At 48.8% G+C, this 23,247-nt stretch overlaps 2 protein-coding genes across 3 annotated transcripts in view; one reads left to right on the top strand and one right to left on the bottom strand.

Moving 5' to 3' along the window:
• The first annotated feature begins 5,016 nt into the window (after nucleotides 1–5,016).
• Kdf1 (keratinocyte differentiation factor 1) lies at nucleotides 5,017–13,987 on the top strand. 2 transcript variants are annotated; one of them, XM_023702965.1, is made up of 4 exons: nucleotides 5,017–5,169; nucleotides 11,034–12,098; nucleotides 12,673–12,747; nucleotides 13,245–13,987. In XM_023702965.1, the coding sequence occupies exons 2-4, from the start codon at nucleotides 11,066–11,068 to the stop codon at nucleotides 13,325–13,327; spliced, it is 1,191 nt and encodes a 396-aa protein (XP_023558733.1). In that variant the 5' UTR covers nucleotides 5,017–5,169; nucleotides 11,034–11,065; the 3' UTR covers nucleotides 13,328–13,987. The 2 variants fall into 2 exon arrangements, with proteins under 2 accessions (XP_023558733.1, XP_004642916.1); XM_004642859.2 differs by lacking the exon at nucleotides 5,017–5,169 and adding an exon at nucleotides 5,176–5,229.
• A 1,612-nt stretch (nucleotides 13,988–15,599) lies between these two features.
• The window catches only part of Nudc (nuclear distribution C, dynein complex regulator), an 18,567-nt gene continuing 10,919 nt past the window's right edge, over nucleotides 15,600–23,247 (bottom strand). Inside the window, exons 3-9 of the mRNA XM_004642858.2 lie at nucleotides 18,668–18,871; nucleotides 18,511–18,576; nucleotides 17,727–17,846; nucleotides 17,442–17,636; nucleotides 16,501–16,584; nucleotides 16,288–16,406; nucleotides 15,600–15,870 (exon numbers count right to left, since the gene is read on the bottom strand). Coding sequence (XP_004642915.1) covers nucleotides 15,819–15,870; nucleotides 16,288–16,406; nucleotides 16,501–16,584; nucleotides 17,442–17,636; nucleotides 17,727–17,846; nucleotides 18,511–18,576; nucleotides 18,668–18,871 — 840 coding nt within the window. The 3' untranslated portion in view covers nucleotides 15,600–15,818. The remainder of the gene's footprint in view (nucleotides 15,871–16,287; nucleotides 16,407–16,500; nucleotides 16,585–17,441; nucleotides 17,637–17,726; nucleotides 17,847–18,510; nucleotides 18,577–18,667; nucleotides 18,872–23,247) is intronic.

The raw sequence follows: 23,247 nt of genomic DNA, 5'->3' as shown, positions 1-23,247 counted from the left end.
CACACACACACACACACATCCCATATTCCCATATTACAGCTGTGACCCCAGGTTTTTTGGTGTTTTATTATTTGGGGTTTTTATCTTTGTCTTTTTTTTTTTTTTTTCCTTTGTCTTGGAGACAGTGTCCTTGTGCAGTTCCGGCAGGCCTTGAGCTCACTTTGTAGCCCAGGCTATTTTCCAACTCACAAGGATCGTCCTCCTGCCTCTAGGTCTCTGAGTGCTGGGATCATATGCACCTGCCACACCAGGCTCCAATATTTTCTTTTCTTTTCTTTTTTTTATGGTACAGGGTGCATGTGCCACTGAGCTATCGCCCCAGTCCCTATCCAGTGTTTTCTTAAGATGGATAATTTAAGCATTTTTTGAATTCTCCCAATCTGTTCCTTTGTCTTAGGATCAGGTGTCGGGTTCCTGCTATTCCCCTTCTTTAAGCCAGTGTAAGGATTTTCAGTGTTTCTGAGAGATTTTGAGTGTGAAGGATCTAGAAAGTTTAAATTTAACCCAGGGAATGCTCATGTGGATCATCTTGGGTGACTTGCACTGGGCCCAGGAAGTTGCAGTGTTCTTATTTTATTTTATTTTAGGGAAGGGTCTATAGGGTGTTCAGGCTCTCACTACTAGATTGGGCTCATAGTGGTCTGCCTGTTTACAGCCTCCCAAGAGCTGGGATTATAGGTGTGCACCTCCATGCCCAGTTTTAATCACCATCTCAGCATGCCCCCAGGGGCAGGGCTGACATGGCAGGCCTGGGGATTGAACCCCGGTCCCTGTACCTGCTTGCAGGTGCTTTAATTCACTGAGCTATTTGGCTGGCCCCTAGACTTTTTTCTAACTTACAAATTATAGTATTTATTGTAAGATCACTATAATCAATTTATGTAGCTACAAATTGATAAATTACCATGTAATCAATACAAGCAAAATAAGAAAGTGCCATCCCTTTTCTTCTAAAGCAAACATAGATGCTTACAAAGATTAAGGGTGTGTCATTGGGTTTTGACAGTTTCTGAATATGCACTATGACTGGAGCAGTGGCCCTTGGAAAAGAGCTCAGCAGCTGAGTGTGGGAAAGAGGGGAAAATTTTATTGTGTCTGTGATCAGAACGACTAGAGCTACCTCTGGCCATAGCGCAATGCTCCTTGCAACACTCTGTGTGGAAAATAGTGTCTTTTTTTGTTTGTTTCTTTGAAACAGGATATCCCTATGTAGCCCAGGCTGGCCTCAAACTCAGAACAATCCTCCTGCCTCAGCCTCCAGAGTGCTGGGGTCACAGGCATCCACCACCATGGCTGGCTCATCCCTATTTTATTTTATTTTATTTTATTGGTACTGGGAACCGAACCCAGGACTTTGCACTTGCCAGGCAGGTGCTTATGCCACTGGGCTCTCTCCTGGCCCTTCATCCCCCTTTTAATAAGGAAAAAGAGAAACTGCTTCTCCAAGACTACATCACTGGTACAAGTCAGGGCTGAGTTTTTCAAGACAGTTTTTCTCAATAGCAGAAGATATAACCACAGCTCAGAGGTCATATTTTCTTCCCTCCTCGCTCCCCTTTTTCTTTCTTTCTTTCTTTCTTTCTTTCTTTCTTTCTTTCTTTCTTTCTGTCCACCTTTTTCATCCTTTTTAAAAAATTTTATTAGTACATGTTTGCACTATATAATGATTACATTTACTGTGGTACCTTTTTCTTCTAAGTAAGTACCTTTGAGCTGCTTCAGTCATCATTTTCTTTTTTGGTTTGGGTTTTTGTTGTACCAGGGATTGAACTCAGGACTTCACGCTTGCCAGGCAAGCAATTTATTCCACTGAGCTATCTTCTTGGCCCTGATGTTTCTTTATTTTGTTTTGTTTTTAATGTATTTAGTACAGGGTCTACAGAGTCTTACTACACAGGTCAGACTCGAAGTGATCCTCCTGTTTTCAGCCTCCCAAGCACTGGGATTATAGGTGTGCGCCATCATGCCCAGTCTCAATCACCATCTCAGCAAGCCCCGGGGGCCGGACTGGCACAGCATGCCGGGGATCAAATACCGGTCCTGAACTCTGCCTAAGTAGGTGCTTTAATCCACTGGGCTATCTGGCCAGCCCTCTGCCTTAGTTTGTTTTTGAGATAGGATCTTGCTATGTAGTTCAGGCTGATGTTTAATTTCACTATGTAGCTTAGGTTGGCCTTGAACTCATGGTTATCTTCTTGCCTCGGCCTGTGTGCTAGGATTACTGGACTTCATCACCACCCTGCAATATCTTTGGTTTTTAAAGAAAAGGAATGAATAAATCAGCAGGGAAAAATTTAAATAAGATTACAATTTCACAATGTTGTATACCATGAGAACTTTGAAAATGACAAAATCATTAATTAGTGCTAGAGCATAAATTTCTGTTTTTATTATTTATCATAAAATGAAGCCAGAAAAAAAATAAAATAAAATGAAGCCGGGGAGATGGCTCAGTGGAATAAGCACTTCCCAGGTAAGTGCGAGGGCCTGAGTTCAATCCGCGGTTCCACCAAAAACAAAACAAAACAAAAAATCCAGGGGCCAGGGAGATGACTCAGTGGAATAAGCACTTTCTTGGCAAAGGCCTGAGTTCAATCCCCGGTTTCTGAAAAAAAAAAAAAAAACAACAAAAAACAAAAAACACATTAGGAGCCAGGGAGATGGCTCAGTAGAATAAGTGCTTGCCTGGCAAGTACAGGGTCCTGTGTTCAATCCCCGGTACCCCAAAAACAAAAAAGCAAATAAAATGAAAGCCTCTGAATCTACCACCCAAACTAAGGATGCTAAAAATCAAATCTACTCATGGGTTCATTGGCTGTCCCTGCCTATTTTCTTATCCTGTCTCCAAGTAATCATTATCCTAAACTTTCTGTCCCTTCTTCCCCTGCTCTTTCTTTGGGGTTTTCCCACATGTAAATTAGGTTGTAAATTTATTTATTTATTTATTTATTTATTTATTTTTGAGATAGAGTCTCTTTCACTCTCTAAGTTCCTCAGGCCAGGCTCAAACTTGTGATCCTTCTGCCTCAGCCTTCCAGAGTGCTGGAATCACAGGTCTACACGACCAAAAGCTTGTTCTTCATTCATTTTCTACTGCTGTATAATTACTCCTTTGCATGTATTTTCCACATTCATCTCCCGTCGGTGGCAATTGAGTGTCTCTGGTGCAGGGCTAAATGTGGTGAACCACGTTTCTCCCGACAGTCTGTACACACTCTCCTGGCACACGACTGCAGAACTTCTGCGGCTGTGCCCTAGGAATGGACTTGCAGGGTCTGAGAGGTGCACTTGCGTGAGATGGGACTCATTTTCCATGCTCTAGAGGAGAATGCGCCGTGCAACCAGCCACAGCGGGATGAGATACGGTGGGAAGGGATGGCCACAGGTCTTTGGTGGAAAGTGTACACCTATTCCAAATTCACCCCAGTGATCTCTGATTTCTGTTGATTTTGTTTTCAGCATCAGGGATTGAACCTAGCACCATTTAAGGAGAGTGTCTCACCCAGAAGTCAAATCCCTTGTACCAACAGCCTGAGCAATTTTCCCTCTGGAAGTTTTAGTTTCCACAACAGTAAAATGGGAGTGACAATACCTGACTCAGGTCCAGGGAGGTGGCTCAGTAGAATAAGTGCTTCCCTGGCAAGCTGACTTCAATCCCTGGTTCCGCAAAAAAAAAAAAAACAAACAAAACCTGACTCACTTCATAGATGAGTATGAGTGGAAGGCTTAAATAACACTATGTAAGTTAAACTCTCCCTAAATCACTTGTTTGTTGGCTCTGTTGTCATTACTGTTTTTTTGTTTGTTTGTTTTTTTGTTTTTGTTTTGTTTGTTTTTTTGGTGAGGAACTGGGGATTGAACTCAAGCCCTTGCGCTTGTCAGGCAAGCACTTATTCTACTGAGCTGTCTCCCCAGCCCTCATTACTGTTATTCTGGGGAGCAGGAACCTATGGTAATCCAAGCCTTCACTTCTTGTCATTCAGTAGTGCTTTCTCTTGGAGCAATTTCCTTGGGAAATCATGGCCCACTTTGGCCTCCTCCAGGAAGTGTCTGTCAGGGCTGCACAGCCTGACCTTTCTTCCCTGACTAACCCCTCAGCCCCAGAGCTGAGGTACTTGCTTTTCCCAGAATGGATGAGAAAGTGAACTGACCAGGGCCTGTCAGATAGCTCAGCAGACTAGAGGCCTACTTTGGATTCCATCCCTGGCTTTCCGTGCTGGCCTCACCCCTGGAGTGCTCTGAGACAAGATTGAGACCAGGCATAGTGGCGCATGCCTGTAATCCCAGCACTTGGGAGGAGGAAAACAGGAGGATCACTAGGAGTCTGATCTGTGTAGTAGAACCTGTACTAAATACATTCAAAAAAGAAAGTGAACTGACCACCAGGCTGAGAACTCAGGTCCCCAGGTCTGCTTCCCAGCAAAGGAAGATATGAGATCCCACTTACACCTTCAGTGGTAACTATTTGGGGACATCCCTTTATGTGCCAGGCACTGTGCTGGGCCCCAAGAACCTAAGGGAACAAGACCAGATTCTCCTGAGTTTAAGAGGCTCATAAGAAGAGATAAGTTCCCTCAGATTTCTTTGTGATATGAACATCATAAAGGACATGATGAAGAACCCAAGAACTCACTCCCATAGCCCACTGGCTTTCTCCCAGTGTTCTTTTATCTTGCTTTTTCCTCTTATACTCAGCCCAACCTCGCTCTGCAGAGCGAGTTTCTCCCCAACACACTTTTACTTTCTCCAATAAACTCTGTCACTGTGAAAAGAAAAGAAAAGAAAAGAAAAGAAAAGAAAAGAGTACTTCAAGGAAATGCAAAGAGCTGTTCATAACAACAGAAAACCCTGCAGGCAGAGGGGTCAGGGGAGGCTTCCTAGGAGACCTGCCCTTTGCACTGGAGCTGGAAGGCCTGGCAGGCGCTCAGAGACGGCTAGGACAGCAGCACATAGAACAGACGGGGATCCTGAACCGCAGCCTGCCAGCCCCTCCCCGCCAGGCCCGGCTCACCCAGACTAGGCCGAGAGCTCCTGGCCCAGGTGCCCGCCCAGGTCGTGAGGGCGGGGCCACAGTCCAGGTGTGCAGCGGCGGAGCTTCGCGGAGAAAGGAAGTGTGTCCCCAGCGGCGGCCCGTGGAGCGCTCCCGCGAGACGCGCACCTGCGCTCCAGGTGAGCGGGGAAGGGGGCGGGGGAAGGGCTGAGCCGGAGGCGGCTCACCTGGCGGGACAGGTAAGCTTCGCGCGGGCCGGAGAGGGCGAGAGCTGGGGCGGCGCTAATGTGGGGAGCCCCTCGAGGCTTCGTCTAGACGGGGGAGGGCCCCGGGCACGGTTCCTCGAGGGCCACCCACCCACTTCCGGGGTGCGCGAGCCCGGCCGGGGAGCGGCCTGGGCGGGCGCCCGAGCTGGGCGGGCTGTGTGGGGCGAGCGGGCCGTGCACGCCCCAAAAGGTTGCGGGCTGGGGGCGGGAACCGCGCTCGCCCAAGCGGGGAGCAGTGCCCACCCCGGGGAACGGTGTCAGGACCCAAGAGCGGATGGAGGCCTGGCGGCTGGTTAGGGTGGTGCTCGCCCCGAGGGCAGTGCTGGCGAAGAGGCTGCGTTAGTCCTGGGGGACGTGCTGGCGTCTGGTTCTCCCATGTCGTTGGGATTAGGTACCAGCGGACCACAGGGTCGGGCTGCGCCGCTGGGGAAGAATGCGGGGATGTCGCGCGTCCCAGCCGGCCGTCATCCCATGAGCCAGGCTACACCTCCCAGACCGGTATTCGAGACTTGGCTGGGAACAGGGATGGACCAGATGGTAGTGTAGCCAGCCTGCCCTGGGACCCTGGGAGGAGGAGTACAGAGACCGTCCCCTGACTCATACTCACAAGGCTAAGGGGAAAAGGCAAGCAAGCGTCAGTGAAAAGGGGGAGGACTGGCACTCCAGACCCCGTGGTGCTTTTTTTTTTTTTTTTTTTTTTTAAATAGATATAGATTCACTGTGTATATCAGGCTTGCCTTGAACTCATTGTATAAACCTATAATGTCCTCAAATTCGCATCCATCCTCCTGCATCAGTCTCATAAGTGCTGGGATTACAGATATGCGTTACTACGTTCAGCCAGAGCTCCAGATTCTTGATATGAAAAGTGGATATGTATACTTAATTCACAGGGCAACTGTGAGGGTTAAATAATGTGAAAGTCTTCTTGGATTCAAGCCTGTTTCTGGCCCATTCACTGCTATTTTCTCAACATTTAGTATGTGCAGGGCCCAACAATAAATACACTGGATGAATTTAATCAACAGCAATGAGTCCTAAAGCCTTGGTGGTGAGAAAGAAGAGGGTGACCTAGCCCATGGTCGATGATTATTGCATCTATTACAAAGCCAGGCCCCTCAGAGTTCAGTATGGTTGAACTGTATGGATACTCCCACCCAAAGGTTTGAAAGGTGTATGATCTCACTCAAGCCTTTCCTGGGCACAGGCTTGTCCATGCAGCTGGCAATGTTGACTGCCCCTTTCTTTGCACATAACCCATATGGGGTAAGGTAGGGGAGAAGAAGGCTCTTCTTTTGAGTGCTTGGATAGATAATGGAAAGAGTATGGGGCAAGCCAGTTGGATACAAATAGAAGCGTGACTTTGGATAATTTAACCTTTGGATGCTTCAGCATGCTGATTACAGTACTACAAAAGTGTTGTAATTAATTGGCTTATTTCACACAGAGCATGCTGAAAAAATGTAAGCCATCGATGATTGCTTTAGTGTGCAAAATCCTGAAGTTAGGAAAATTTGTCTATTTTACTACTGTATCTGTAGAATTTAGAACAGTGTTTGGCACAAAGTAGGCCCTCAGTTTTCTTTTGTTGACATAAGCTCTAAGTTGTTGAGGCTGGTCTCAAGTTAGTGACCCTCCTGCCTCAGCCTTCTAGAGCTCTGGGATTGCAGGGATGTGTCATGACACTCAGCGGCTCAGTAAATATTTTAAGTGAATCAATGAGTCCATACCCAACCCTACACTGCTGAAACCAAGGAAAAGATTTTTAATCACATCCCTCCAGATTCTGAAGGATTTCAAAGTCACTTATTTAAAGTTCAGTTTGCACACCCTTGGAGATGCATTTTCATACATCCCCTCCTCCAAGACCGTTGGTTCCCACACTGGTCAGTTTGGGCCTAATTCCTTTTTCTTATTACCCAGTGGTCTTGGTTTTTATCCTGAAGACACATAGAAAGCTTCCATCCTCTGAAACGTCTTTTCGAGACTGAAACAGTAGGAGAACTAACACAGGCCCTGCCCCTCAGCCTTGATCCTTGGTTAGATAAACTTATCCTGGCACAGTGGGTGCGAGGCTGAGCTAGCCCACAGAGACCCCAGCAGAAGGCTATGGAGAAAGGGGCTGCCATCTGACTAGGGGCTTTTTCCTTGGAGGAGTGGTGAGCGGGACCAGAGGAGTGGTTTGAGTTCCAGGTCCTCTCTCTGCACAGTTTTGTTATTTGGTTGGTTTTGTGGTACTGGGTACTCAGCCCAGGGAGCACTGAGTTACATCCCCAGTCCTTTTCATTTTGATACCGTGACTTGCTAAGTTGCCCAGGCTGGCCTGGAACTTGCAATCCTCCTGCTTCAGCCTACTGAGCGGCTGGGGCTACAGACATTTGCTACTGTACCCAGCCAGTTCTAGATATTTGTTGGTTGGTTTGAAACATTTGAAGTTTGGTTGCAGGCATTCTACTCCTCAGTGCTTTTGTTTGTATTTTCTAAGAGTAAGAACATTATCTTAAATTATAGTCATCAGGGCTGGTGAGATAGCTCAGCAGCATAAGTGCCTGACTGGCAAGCACAAAGTCCCAAGTTTGATCCCCAGTACAAAAAAAAAGTAATCAAATTCAGGAAGTTTAACTGATATGTTGTTATATTATACAGTCTATTTTCTAATTTTACCAATTGCCCTGTTTCTAGGTTGTTGTTTTTTGTTTTGCGGAACCAGGGATTAAACTCAGGCCCTTGCGCTTGCCAGGGAAGCGCTTATTCCACTGAGCCATCTCCCCGGCCCCTCACAGTGCTGTTGTAGTCTTCTTACTGCATGAATCAGGAGGTACTTGATGTCCTTTCATCCCATATTGGTACTCTTAACTTTGATTAAAGTGGTGCCTCCTAGAACATTCGTGTGTTTGGGGGGTTCTTTGTTTTGTTTTATTTTTTAAGTTTTTACTGGCTATAGCAAGTAGGAGGGATTGAAACTGACCAGAATGAGAGAATTGGGGGTTTTGGATGAGAAAGGATGGTGGCCCTGCTTAGGGAAGTGGCATTGTTGTGCCCAAGGCTTGTAAGAGCCAGAACTAGAGCTAGAGTACAGATAAATTGGTTCCCAGTCCCTGTTCCTCATGCATTACCAGTTTTTAGGATACTAGTCTTATTAAGCCAGAGATAAAAGGACAAGGGATCAACATCTAAAAAAGACAAACTAGGGACAGCTACTGATTAAGGACCCTTCCCAGGGCAAAGCCTTCCCTGACTCCCTCAGGCACTTCCATAATGCCTCTAATGTCTCATATAGCCTACATATTCCTTTTTATTTCCTCCTTTTTTAAAAGTGTTGTTGGGAATGAAACCCTGGGCTTCACAGATGCAAGGATTGTTATATCCAATTCAATATAACATGATCCATCTTATAAACCTTCCTTTTTCTTTTTTTGCAGGACCAGGGATTAAACCCAAGGCCTTCACAATGAGCTACAACCCTGGCTCTTTTTTTATGTTTTATTTTTGAAGCAAAATCTCACTAATCCATTAGATTGCTCAGGCCTGGTTTGAACTTGCTATCCTCCCAGAGTGCAGGGGTGACAGGCACATACCAGCACATTCTATAAGCCTCTTTTGGGGGAGGTGGGGTAGGACAGGGTCTAGCTATGTAATTCAGCTGGCCTTGAGCTCACTGTGTAGTCTAAGCTACCCTCAAACTTACAACAATCCTCTTGCCTCATCCTCACAAGTATTAAGATTGCAGGTGTGCACCACCATGTCTAGCGTTTATAAGCTTTTAACTTTAAATCTGTTTTTCCTATAAAACCATGTGTAAATTGAAAGTAGCTGGGTCTGTACCCCATTCATCTTTGGTTCTGCACCAACTGACATACAGTCTCAATTTTCCTGTCCAACCAAAGGAAGCAAAACTACTTGGCGTTAAATGTTCTGAAAGCAAATCTGGTCAGACTGAAAAGGACCATTCCATGTCTGACCTGAAGGAAAGGGGTAATGGTCAGTTCCAAAGTGAGTCAGAGAGAAAGGTATTTGTTATATATCCTCAGGGGTTTTGTACTGAGCTTACCAACAGCAGAGAGAAGGCAGGGAGATCATTTTTCACAAGTAATACCTTAGATATTTTTAATGGTAAAATATACGTTAAAAGTACCATTTTTGCTTTGTATAGTGGCACATGCCTGTGATCCCAGCTACTTGGGAGACTGAAGCAGAAGGATTCAAGTTTAAACCCAATCAACTGAACAGTTCCGCAGGATCCTATGGGGGAAAAAAATACAGTGCTGGGATGTAGTTCAGTGGTACAGCCGCCTGGTTTCAATCTTCAGTACTGCTGAGAAGAAAAAAACAAAAACTGGGGGGCAGGGCAGGAATTGCTGTTGTAAGGGTTGGGTGATGTAGCTTAGTGGTAGAGCCCTTACCTGACACAAAACTAGCTCCTCAGCACCACTTTTTTTAAAAGTAGAAAATTCTCATTTTAATCTCTTTGTAAAACCATTTTTAAGTGTAAAGTCCTATGGCATTAAAAACATTTACACCATTATCTATTCCCAGAATCTTTTTATCTTTCCCAGCAGAAATTCTGGATCCATTGAACACGAATTCACCATTTCCCTCTTCCCCCAAGCCCTGCGAACCACAATTCTACTTCCTGTCCCTATGAATCTGACTATTCCAGATATCTCTAGAATATATTTGCTATTATCATAGTATCTTCAAGATTCATATATGTTGTAGCATGTATCTGAACTTCATTCCTTTCTATTGCTGAGTAATATTTCATTCTGGATATAACATATTGTTTAGTAATTCTGTTGCTTATGTTTTCACTTTGTGTTTATTATAAATAATGTTGTGAGGGCTGGCTAAGTAGCTCAGCAGATTAAAGCACGGGGCTGGGGTTGGATCCCCTTCCACCAACCCCGGGGGCCCCACCCCGGGGCCCCACCCCGGGGGCATGCTGAGACCGCAATTGAGACTGGGTGTGGTGGCACATCTGTAATCCCAGCTCTTGGGAGGCTGTAAACAGGCTGATCACTACGAGTCAGAGCTAGTAGCGAGACCCTGAACACCCTGTAGACCTTTCCCTAAAAATACAATAATGATAATAGTAATAGTAATAATAATAATAATGTTGTGGAAGATTGTACAAATACTGGTTCAAATCTCTCTATTCAGTTCTTCTGCATACACATCCAAAAGTAGAATTCCTAAATCATAATTCTGCATTTAATTTTCTTTTCCTAACAGCATTGGAGATCAAATCCTGGGTCTCACAAAGGCTAGGCAAGCAGTCTACCACTGAGCTACATCCTCAGCCTTTTATCTTTTTATTTTGAGATAAGACTCAAAGTTGTAAAGGCTGAACTTAAATTTTCAGTCCTCCTGCTTCAGTTTCCCTGAGTGCCAGGATAACAGGCATGTGCTACTACATTTGGCTAAATTTTTGAGAACTTGCCACACTGTTCTCCACAGTAGCTGCACTGTTTTATACTTCCACCAACAATGTACAAGGGTTCTAATTTATCTACATCCTCATTAACATTTTTTTTTAGTTTCTTCCCCTTTCCCTTCTCTTTCTTCAATAACAGGCATTCAGTGCAGTTCCAGGAAATTTAAAAATTATATACCACAGAGAAAAGTTTCACATTGGAAAGAATAGCATAGCAGATGAGAGCATGTGGGCCTCCTCGGCCCATCCATATTACAGGCCTCTGAGAAGCCGGAAGTCTGAAGCTCTTTAGGTCAGCCCAGCAGCTTGTACCTGACCTGTGGTCCTGGTTTCTCCCCTGCAGGTGCCTGGCTGCAGCAAACCATGCAGTGAGCCATGCCCCGGCCAGGACAGCCTCGCCCATCATCTGGGCCAGCTCGCTTAGGACCCTGGGACCAACCAACAGAACTATGCCTGGAGACCTACAGTGATCCACCCCAGCCTCCACCAGGCCGACGTACCCGTAGGCCAGACCCCAAGGACCCTGGCCACCATGGGCCAGAAAGTATTACCTTCATATCTGGCTCTGCCGAGCCAGCCACTGAGCCCCCTACTTGCTGCCTGCTCTGGCGGCCCTGGGGGTGGGACTGGTGCCGGGCTGCCTTCTGCTTCCGCCGCTGCTGGGACTGTCTCCAGCGCTGTGGGACCTGTGTGCGGGGCGGAAGGTCCTGCCTGTCTGCTGAGGACTCCGTTGAGGGGGCTGGCGAAGCTAACTGGGCTAAGGAGCACAATGGGGTACCCCCTAGCCCTGACCGTGTACCCCCCAGGGATAGCCAGCGGCTCAAGTCTACCATAGGAAGCAGCTTTAGCTACCCTGACGTCAAGCTCAAAGGCATCCCTGTATATCCCTACCGCAGCACCACCTCCCCAAATCTTGATGCGGACTCCTGCTATAAGGAGCCACTGGCTGAGCCCCCTCCCATGCGCCACAGCCTACCTAGCACCCTTCCCAGCAGTCCCCGTGGCTCTGAGGAGTACTACTCTTTCCACGAGTCAGACCTGGACCTGCCCGAGATAGGCAGTGGCTCCATGTCAAGCCGGGAGATTGACGTGCTCATTTTCAAGAAGCTGACCGAGCTGTTCAGCGTCCACCAGATCGACGAGCTAGCCAAGTGCACATCAGACACTGTGTTCCTGGAGAAGACCAGTAAGATCTCGGACCTGATCAATAGCATCACGCAGGACTACCACCTGGACGAGCAAGATGCTGAGGGCCGCCTGGTACGAGGCATCATTCGCATCAGTACCCGAAAGAGCCGCACTCGTCCACAGACCTCAGAGGGGCGCTCAGCCCGAGCTGCTGCCCCCACTGCTGCTCCTCCAGACAGTGGCCATGAGACCATGGTGGGCTCAGGCCTCAGCCAAGACGGTAGGTGGGGCCGGGGTGTGGGGGCACAGTAAGGGAGGCTGTAGCCACAGGAGGGTTAGACTTGGGACTCTGGCCACTGTGGTCCTCCTGAGCCAGTCCCTGCTCTTCCCCTCCTTCCCCGCAACTCCTGTGCAGCGGCTCACTCCACCTCCCACTCTGGTCCTTCCCAGTGTCTGAACCAGACTGAGGAGCATACAGACCCTAGAGGTTCTCTGGCCACTGCTATTCCCAGAAAAGACAAAGTTCTCTCCAGGTCATCAAGCTCACCCAACAGGTTCATTTTCTCTCCTGCCAGTTGCATCCAGACCTAGACTGAATAATCAGACCCAGGGGCCTTATGAATTTGGACTTCTGTCTTGGCTGGCCTAACCAAATCACCTACTTTCCTACCACCACACATGTGCACACAATCACTAGCATGAGCACATGCCCCCACTTTATCCTTGTTTAAACAGTATTTCTTTAGCCTGCCCAGGGTGAGTGGCCCTTCCCTCACTGGGTCTCAAGCAGAAATAGGGGTGGGGTTGAAAGGATGTGATAATGACCACTCCCTCTGATGTCCCCTCTTCCCCAGAACTGACAGTGCAGATCTCCCAGGAGACAACAGCGGATGCCATCGCCAGGAAGCTGAGGCCATATGGAGCCCCAGGTGTGGTCCTGACCTGATGAGGAGTGCAAAGGGTGGGAGACTACCCTAGGGCCCCCCCCCCCAACTCTTCCAGCTGCTGCTTGGGGTGGGTGAGAACGGGATCAGAAAGATTTGAGAGACCTGAGCAGCCAGAGATCCATTCCACTGCTGTAACTGGCTTAAAGCAAGGGGGCAGGTGTCCAAAATACATGCACTAGAAGTGACCCACCCACAATCTCTAAGAGGGGTCCCTGAGAAGCAAACTGCAATACAGGCCATCTAGCCTGTTGCTGCAAAAGTACTTGGTTTCTACTACTCTTCTGTGCCTTCACACTACCACCCTGGGAACCCTTTTACAGAGGCTGGGGGTCAGAGGTCAAAACATTGAGTCTCCCAGGCTGAATGAATGACTGACCACATTCAAGCCCTGCTTTATTCCTGCTCAGCAGGCTTCTTCCTAGCAGTGGGTCCCAGATGAGCTTTCTCCTCTCTGAGCCTTTGCTTCCTCCCCCTACCAGGGTACCCAGCCAGCCACGACTCATCTTTCCAGGGCACCGACACGGACTCATCAGGGGCACCCCTACTCCAGGTGTACTGCTAACTCCCTGCTGGGCCCAGCAGCCCCAACCCTCTTGGGAGAAGCATGGCCTACAGACTAGAGACGAGGATCCCTTTGGGGAAGGCCGGACCCTAAGCAGTGCTCACCCTGCAATTCCTGCCTTGGCTGACTGGTTCCTGGACCACATGCATTTCACAGGGTCACTGTGCCTACATCCCCTGCATCCCCAGCTGGCTTGACTCTTGCCTGAGCCTGTTCCTTCCTGTGGCCTGATCATGGAAAGGACTTGAGAAATTACCTTCTGGGATTGAATCCTGGCTCCATCCCTATGTGTTACCCTAGACACAAAACTTTAAAAGAAGCTTAAGTGGACTGGGTTGAGGATGGGCAGGGCCTCTGTTGGTGTTCTGTGCCTAGTACCCACTTGACATTATGTTCTGTTGAAGTTTGTTGTTTCTTGACTGATGTACATGTTAGCACAATAGTGTTTGCAAGTTTCAAGATAACAGATGCCCACCTGGTCATGTGGGCTACAGCACAGTCTTTTCTATCCCATCTGCCGTGCTTAACTATAGCCCAGAGCTGGAGGCAGGACCGAGGCAACCAGTGTGGCTCAGTGTTGCAGATGAAGTGGGAGCAATGTTGTCTATCGCAGGTTCACTATGAGTTCCTGGAGATAAAGGGCCAAGGGCCTATACCTGAGGAAGGCTCGGCAAGTGGTTTTTGTCACTACAGAGGTTCTTCCAGGGAGGCTTGTCTAGACTGTCTGTACCTACACACTGGCCTATTTGTGGCCATCTGTCAGTCTCCCCAGGTTCTTAATAGCCACTGTCCCCACTCCAGCTTAGAGCCTGTTGCTCTCCTTGGTGTTAACGCCAGTTTTGTCATCTGGGTCTTTCTAGTAACTAGAGTGGGAGCCTGGGGTTCAATGTCATGAAGTTAGTCATTTAGACCTCAAAGCTGACCTTTGAGCAGCCCTCACCTACATCAAGATCCTTCTTAGCTGCTCCTTACACATGTCTATCAGTTCTCTCTTGGAGAGGTTGGGGTAAGCCTGCCAGCCCATCCTCAACTGCAAGTGAACTGTTGAAATGATCAGAAATTCCCACTCCCACTTCCAGCCCTGTCATTTTGTTTGGGTGAAGTCTTTACTACAAAGCTCAGACTGGCCTAGAACTCAAAAAATCCTCCTGCCTCAGCTTCCATCTCCTGAATGCTGAGTACAGATGGGCACCCCACAGCAAGTTTTCATTTTTTTGCAGACTCACTGTAGCTCGAGGACCAAAGCTGCCTTTACAGTAGTACCACTACCACCGGCAGCATAATTTAGAAGGCAACCAACCACCTGACAGACTATGCTTATTCAGTTTCCTATTAGTGGCATAGGATGATGCCCTGGGGTCATGACCAGAGGAACCAGTTGTAGTTCCAGCAGTCTAACTGGTCGACGTCTAATCCAGTCAAGGCCTCCACAAAGATGAATTGCCCAGATTGGGGTGGGGCTTCGTGGTAGAACACTTCATCTGCACGTACAAATGTTTGATACTCAGCACCACTAAATAAACAAAATAACCACAGCTGAGTAGAAGTCAAACTAGTCAATCCACTCAAGCCTGGGCCAAAGAACACCATTTTCTAAACTGCTTTATGAACTACTATGTACATTCCCAGAAAAAGAAGACTGATCAAGCTTTGGAAAGACAAAGCCAGGTGCTGCTGTAACCTCCTGGCCCCTGTACTCAGTGACCTCCGCTCTGGCTAGAACAGGCCCGGGCCAGCTCTAGAGGCTGCATCTGGGCAGAGGTAAATGCCTCTGTGGCTTAGCCCTCCTGGGAGGCCTAAAATGTGCAGGAGTCCACATCACCTACAGTGTGCCTCACTGAGGCAGTCCTGTCTTCCTCTCCTGAGCTAAATATATCTCTCAGGCCTTGTTTTGTGACCCCAGGAAAGAGTCATTCATTTGCTTCAGGGCATTCATTTGCTTCAGGGCCCTAGAGACAGTAGGCAACTGTCTTAAGAGACAATCAAATCATGTCTAGCTGGTTTTAATTTTTGCTGGGTCACAGGCTCCCTTGAGAATCTAACATGTTTTAGTCTCTTCAGCCAGAATTCACCTCTCCCCAATACTAGGGAGACTAAAAGTCTTGTCTTAATCCTCCCTTAAATAATGGGAAGAAACACATGCACAGAGGGCAAAACAAGGACTTGTCCTGGGTCACACGGCAGACTCTTAGCTAGAAGTCAAATCCTAGCTTCCAGCAACAGACAAGAGCTGATCCCAGGGAAAGGCCACAGGGAGGAGAGGACACAAATGGAGCCGGGTAAATAGCTTTAATGTGTAACAATAGGCCTACCAGGGAGGACAAGGCCTCTAGGCCCCAGCCCTTCTCCCATGATGTCCTGGAACTCATGTACCTGGGCCAGTCCCATGCCTGCCCCAGCCCCGGGGCTCCCCAAGTCCCAGGGAATGGTGGGAAAGGAAGGTGGATGTCTGGGGGCTCAGCCCCAAGAGTTCAGGAAGCAAAACACAGAACTAGTTGAACTTGGCCTTGGAGAAGTCCATCTCTGGATGCTGATCCATGAACCTGGGGAAGTGGAAGTAGGAAGTTAAATGGGCTGCCTTTCTCCTCAAGCCACCAAAATCAGGTCTAACCTCTTCAGAACCCTAAGAAATGTTCTGGGCAAGAAAAAGCCCTGGTATCTGAGGCCCATCTGAGCCACTGGGGCTAGAAACAGAGGTGCCAACACTGGCACTGTTTTCTTAGGTGGCAGTGATCGCCTATTACCCTTGCTTTATACCAAACTGGCCTTGCCCTCGAGGTGACCTCAGCAAGTGATTATGATAAGCAAGCCAAGGTCATAAAGTCAAAAGCTTGGCTGGCTCATGCTGGAAATAGCGCAGGGAAGCTTAGTCCTGCTGAATGACTCACTCACTGCTGTCCCCCAGATCTAACCTCCCAGGCACCCACCCTCCTGACACCCCCCATTTGCAAGTTGCTTACTTTTTCAGGATCTCCTGTTTCTTCTGCTCATCCGAAGTGGGCAGCCCCATGGACTTCTGCCTCTGGTCATACATCATTTTCTCTACCATGCTCCGTGTCTCACTGTCCAGATCTGACAGCTAAGGGCAGGCAGGGACAGGGATGGGTGATGCTTAGGAACCACCTAGGACCCTCCCTTTCCTGCTGAAGCTCCCCCAACCAGCTAGGGCTAACCTTAGAGTTCTCAGGGTTAATCTTCTTGGTATTGATCTCTGGGTCACTGGATACCAAGCGACTCCACCATTCCATCTTATTGATCTGTGAAGAGAAGGACACCCAGGGGGACAGGAGGCGCTCACTTTGTGCCCCAGAAGTTACTTCTCAACCTGTGCAGAACCAAACTATCTCAAATCCACCTCCTGTACCTAAAACCCAAACAGGCGTGTGCTAAAACCAGGGGCACAGAGAAGCCAGACCTCTGCCCTCCCAGCAGCTGAGGTAGGCGGACCAGAGGCCAGTGGTTAGAAGTCAGATAAGGGGAAAAAAAAGTATAGAAGAGAGATGGTCAGTCAAAGTGTGGACAGAAGCTGGAGAGTGACACCGAGGATAAGCCTTAAAATATAAGCAGTATACAGTACCAGAAGACAAAAAGAACAAAGGCAGGAAAGAACATTCCAACTGGGAGGAAAGCAAGTACAAGGGCAGCCAGGTGGGCTGGGGCAGACCTTCTCTCCCAGGACAGACTGTCTCTAGACTCTTTACAGAGGGCCATGATTTACTAGTGTCTGTCCCACATCCCTGGGAAGGCAATGGAGAAGCAGTCTTAGAGGCTATTTTGCTTTTCTACGTTTTGGTCACTATTCTCTCAAGTCTTAGAAGAGCTCCTGGCACACAGAAGGTGTTCAATATGTGTGGAACTAAACACACGTGCAAATCTGATGGAAAAGAGGCTGGGCCTGAAACTATTCAGCCCTGCCCCTACCCGCTGCTGCCACCCATCTTACAACAGAGGAAATCTCAGCTCTTTCCTTAGTTTAAAACAAGGGAATACTAGTTTAAAAGGTCTTGCTGTGGGGATTATGTAGCCAAAGTCCAGATGGCCCCAAGCACAGCCCCGGTGAACAGCAAACCTTCCCACTGTCAGCATCCAGGCTAGGAGGGCAGGCCACACATACCTTCTCCAAATGCACAGTCACCACCTTGTTGTCCTCAATGAGCCAGGAGCTCTCCTCTACCTTCACCTCATTGTACAGCTCCCCATCAATGACTGCTGGCTGCCCCTTGAGTCCCACCCGGAGGTGCCGTCGCTGGATGTCCACCACCACATCCTTGCCCTTCAGCCGGAAGTTGACATGGAAGGTCACTGCTAGCTGCATGGAACACAGGAAGTCATAAGGGGTCAGTGGGAACTACCAGGACCCCAGGGCTTCTTAGCCCTTTACCCTGGCCCTAGCACTCACATCCAGCTCCGACAGGGTCTGTGTCCAACGGTAGTGGGGCAGGTCAGCCCCATTTCCTAAGTTGGGCTTCAGCTTCCCTTTGTCCTTCTCGTCTTCCTCTTCTTCATCCTCCTCTGCCTCCTGCTCAGTAAGTGGTACTCAGTTACTTCACAGACAGACTGAAGCCCCCACAGGGCCAAGCCCAGTGCTGACATGGAGCACATAGCCATAACAGGAAGCAAACCTGGTCAACAGACTCCCAGGCCGTAGTCCAGAGGAACCCAGACAGAGGTAAAGACTGGTTTTGATCTCTGCCCAGGAGTGCAAACTATTATACCACGTGACAAAGGACACAGCTTGGCCCCAGACCTCCACCCACCTCTCTAATGGTGCCTGCACAAGCACTGCCCTCTCTGGCTCTTGGACTTCCTGTCCAAGATAAAGGCCAGTGGGTTTTTCTGTCTGTTTTTAAAACACAAATCCATTTGTCCCATGTCTCTGAGTTGCATAATGAACTGTGGGGAGGATCCCCAAAGCCGGAGGCAGGAAAGGGGAAAAACATTCCAGAGAAAAAAGGGTAGGGGGCCTGGCCGTAGCTCAGGCCTTTAAGTGGCTGCTTCCACAAAGCTGTCAGCCTCAGGTTGCTGAAGTTCGAACCTCACACCTCTCCAGCTGGCCAAAGGTGCGCTGAAGGCATTCGAGGAACACACACACAAAAAAAAAAAAAAAAAAAGAAGAAGAAGAAGAAGAAGAAGGGTAGTGCCCAACCTCCTGGCTAGCCCTGAGGGCCTCCAGTCCAACTCACCTGCTTCCCTGGAGTGCCAAGGCTGCCATTTTTAAGCTGGGCCTCATGATTCTCTGCATCCTTTTTCTGTGGCAAAGTACAAAGCAGTTGGCAACAGGATACTACTTCCTAGTGCCAATAGGGCTCTGAAGGGTACAAGAAGAAAGCCTCGCCTCACCTTGTCAATCTCCAACTGGAGCCGCTCTGCCTCCTCATCAGTCAGCTCCTGGATCTGCGGCCCAGAGTTCTCTGCCTTGGCCTCTTTGGCCAGCCTGGCTGCCCGCTCTGCCTTTTCCCTCCGCTCAGTCTCCTGCCGAGCTCGTTTCTCCCGCCGGGCCTTCTGGGCCAGCTGGTTGTGCTGGTTAAAGGTCTGTGTGATGAGCTGGAAGAGGCAGAGAAGGCAATGAGACACAAGAGCAACGCATGGAGTCCAGGCTCATTTTTATCTGCTGAGTGCCAGGCAGAGCACTATATGTAGGATCTCTGTCCTCTCCCCCAAAATGCGGATAATACACCCACAGAGCTGTAATTCGTACACCTCAACAGCAACTGGCTCAATAAATAGCGGCTGCTTACAAAGTGAGGCTCAGTCAAGCAGAACTCCAGCCTCAGCCCTATCTTGGGGTCAGACCTGCCTGATCCTCAGGAACTCGCCTACCTATACATATCCTGTCTCGAGGGCAGTCCCAGCAGCCAGCACAACATGCCACCCCAGAAGAGCCGCAGTATCATGATGACAGGGTTTCTGAGAGAAGTAGGTCTTCCTCTCCCCAGCTAGCAAGCCAACAATCTTGATTCTTTTCTCTCTCACAAGCCTTCCCAGGATAATTCTACCCGGCAATCAGACAGCTAGTCTCCCTGCCACCCAGGTAATAACCTTCTGGCTCCTGTCATATCTGGGTGTGTGTCCTCGAGCAAATAAGCAACTCTGACTCTTTCTAGACCTCAGTTTCCTCATCTGCCACAGCGGAGTATGACAGCACCCAGCAGGAGTCTAGTCTGGTGCTTAGCTCATCAAAGCAATGTATAAAATGCTCACTTCCCAGCACCCCTTGGTGGGCGGGTACTATGCCCATCAGCAGCAGGGGTGGGAAGGAGTGTGTACTGTGCTATGGCAACCCAGTGTGCTTCTTCCAACCTGTAGTATCAGCACCACCAGGAACCTATTTGAAAAGCTCAATCTCAGGTCCCACTCCAGACCTACTAACCAGAGACTCTGGAGCAGGACCCCTGGGGTCACGGCTATCTAAAAGCAACTTTGGCATACACTGTTCTTCACCTAGAATGTCTTTTTTCCTACTCTCAGGTCACCCTCTAGGACCAGCTTAAGTGTCTTTTTTATTGCTGCTAGACCACACATGGTGCACACTGGGAGGCTTCACAGGGCATCCACGATGGGGTCACTGGTCTATAAACTGCTTTGCAAGGATCTAAATCAGCTACAGGGAAGGAGTCTGCAAGGGCTTACAGTCTCAGAAGTCACTCATGGGGTCTCACACTTAGGATTCTGCCAAATGCCAACAGCTTCCTATTCAGCTTTGCCTATTCCTCCTCTAAGTCTCACCCCTCGGCTCCACGCCCCATTCAGCAAGGGCCACCGAAAGCACCCCCAACCACTTGCATTAAGAGAGAGTAAGCCAGGCATGGTGGCACACACCTGTAATCTCAACACATGACAGGCTGAGGTAGGAGAGAACCGCAACAAGTTTGAGACCAACCTGAACTACGTAACAAGACCTTTCTCAAGAGCAAACACAAAAAAATAAATAAAAGACGGAGGTGAGAAAAATGATCCACCTGAAGGCCACTGTGCTGTCAACAGGAACAACAGGTCATGAACACAGCAGAGCTGTTCCACCAAGAACCTTGTCCCATGTCCCTAATCGGGGAGACCTTGAACTCAAGCCATTTGCCAACCAGTGGCCAAGGGAAGGTGAGACCAGGGCCCTCCCCTGTCCCAGCCCCAATAAATCATGTCACATCCCATTTGTCCTATTCCTTCCTAGCTCTTGGAGGTTACCTGAGGGCAGAGCTAAACCAATAGACTCAAGGCCAATCACAGCAGCCTCCAATCCCCCTCCTATTCTCCTCCCCAGAGAAGGACACCCTGACATCTGGCACCTTCCTAGCAGGTGCCAACCCTGAGGCTGTCATGGAGACACAATGTTAGGAACTACAGCCCAGTGGGGTGGGCTCGGTGCATGTAAGCAAAAGCTTTCCCTGGCCAGGCTGGGTGACAGGCACACAGTGCTTCCCACCTGTCTGCTCAAATCAGAGCTCTAAGACACTTAAACTGGAGGCATGAGGTCCTGACCTTGCCCACCCATCCCAACACACGTGACAGAGACGGCACATTCAAAGAGACAACTGTGGCTGACTGTTCTGGGGATTCTCAAATGAGAGGGCTGTTGAATTCCTCCTCAGCTGAGCAATTCTCCCCCCGCCCCCCATGGCCCTCTTCCCTGGGCTGGAGCAGTGGCTCTGGCTCCTGCTCTTGCACCACTCCCTAGCTACCCGATACAGGGCCCCTGGGGAAGGACTGAAAGGTCTCAGCTAGAGGTTATCTGGAGGACAGGTAAACAGCAGGCAGGCCCTCACCTAAGGCACAGATCCAAAGGTCCCAGACAGTGTAATCACCAGAACATCACTGAGGGCCACTGTAACAGTCCCCAGAAGGAGACCACTCAGGGTCTCCTTACCTTCACCCAGAAGTCAGGGCCCTAATCTTAAGGAGTGGCAGTAACATCCACCCAGGTGCCAAAGGACAGAGCAAAGGAAGTCACTGTGATCTGGTATCAATGTTACAAGACATAGTGTCCTGCCACCCTGGCCACCTCAGGCTGAGCCTGTCCCTTTCCCCCAGGGCTAGGCCTCTGGGTGACCAGTCCACATCTCCCCATGACACACAATGCAGAGTCCAGTGTTCCAGCCCCTCTAAATCTGAGTCCTTCTCCTGGCCATGGAGACCCTGACCGCCCGGAGGTCCTCAGCCCTTGATCAGACTCACTTTGTGCAGGCAGTGGCCAGGCCCTCTCCTGATGGACTCAGGCTCTAAACTGTAACTGTTTTCCTCCCACAGCGCCATACTCGCCAACCCTGTTCATTCTGCCTCATGTAACAAGGAGAGCCTTTGGCCCTCCTCCACCATCCCAACCTCACTGTGACTTTCAGGGCATTTCTCCAAACCTTCCCCAAATATCACCAAGGGCCCTCTCTCCTTCCCAAAGACCCACAGATCTGTACTAAACCCTGTGGACGCCTAGCTCAGTCCTTTAAGCGGCTGCTTCCACAAAGCTGTCAGCCTCAGGTGGCTGGAGTTCGAACCTCGCAACTCTCCCGCTGGTCCACGTGCCATGAAGGCATGCGAGGACAAAAGAAAAATAAAAAATCCTTATTCCAGCTTGGGGCTGGTGAGATGGCTCAGTGGTCTAAAGCACCTACTTAGAACAAGCTAAGCTAAGCAAAGCACAGGGACCGCGGTTCAATCCCCCAGCACCGCATGCCAGCCAGCCCTGCCCTCTGGTGGGCTGAGCTGGCCACACATACACACAAATAAAATTTTAAAAAATTAAAAAATAAATAAATAAATAAATAAACCCTGTGGCCACATCGTCCTCTTTTCCTACAGCCCTAAGAAGAAGGAGCCATACCTGACTTTGCTCTCTAGCACCCCAAGTATCTCTCAAACATGTTGTCTAAAGACAGAAGAATGTCATGTAATGACTCCTATTAATCTACTATATTTAGCCAGACATTACACCTGTAATCCTAGCACATAGGAAGGTGAAGTAGGAAGATCACCACTATGAGGCCAGTATGGTCTACATGCGTTCACGGCCAGCCTGAACTAAAAAGCCAGACCCTCAAGAAACAACACAGGAAATTTAAAAGAATCAATGACACAAGGACTGTCCTCTAGTTTAGTGGCAGAATGCTTGTCTAACATGTGAGTCCCTAGGTTCAATCTCCAGTCCAGAAAGAAAGACAGAAAAATGGGTAGACAACAGACAAACACATGGAAGGGGAGTGAGGAAAGAATGAAAACAAAGATAAATTAAAAAAAAAAATTTCTAACAGAGCCATCAGGTATCTTCTACTGAGAGCTAAGGACAGAAATAACTACTGAAAAAGATTGGGCGTCTGGCATACTAAGAAACCTCCAGATGCAGAGTGCTGTGACAGTACGTAATCCAATCGGGGTATGCACAGGGTCTAGCAGTGCCACTGATAAAGGCCTGTGTCCTCTGACACAGATTTCTCTCTTGACTCAGTAAGAACCACAATAGCCTGGCTCACATCTCAAGTCCACAAGCTGACAGCAACATAGTCACCCTTGGCACTCAGTAAGGAATCAAATAACTTCTGAAAGCCATGAATAAGGAGATTTTCCTGGGCTGGCCAGATAGCTTAAAGCGCCTGCTTAGGCAGACACAGGGACTAGGGTTCCATGCTGGCCCTGCCCCCAGGCATGCTGAGATGGTGACTGACACTGGGCATGGTGGCGTGCCTATAATCCCAGTGCTTGGGACACTGAAAAAAAGAGGATCACTGTGAGTCCAATCTGTGTAGTGAGACCCTGTACTAAATACATACTTTATTTTATTTATTTATTTATTTTTTGCTCCGAATGCCTTCAGGGCAGGTTTGGCTGGCTTGAGTTGTGGGGATGGAACCACAGCAACCTGAGCCTGGCTGCTTTGTTGAAGCAGCCACTTAAAGAACTGAGCTAAGGGGGGCCTGGCCCTAGCTCAGGCCTTT

The sequence above is a fragment of the Octodon degus genome, unplaced genomic scaffold (genome assembly GCF_000260255.1).
Source record: "Octodon degus isolate 3935 unplaced genomic scaffold, OctDeg1.0 scaffold00163, whole genome shotgun sequence".
In the NCBI taxonomy this organism is placed as follows: domain Eukaryota; kingdom Metazoa; phylum Chordata; class Mammalia; order Rodentia; family Octodontidae; genus Octodon; species Octodon degus.
Note: the sequence above shows the minus strand (reverse complement) of the source record. Positions and strands in the feature narration are given on the sequence as shown.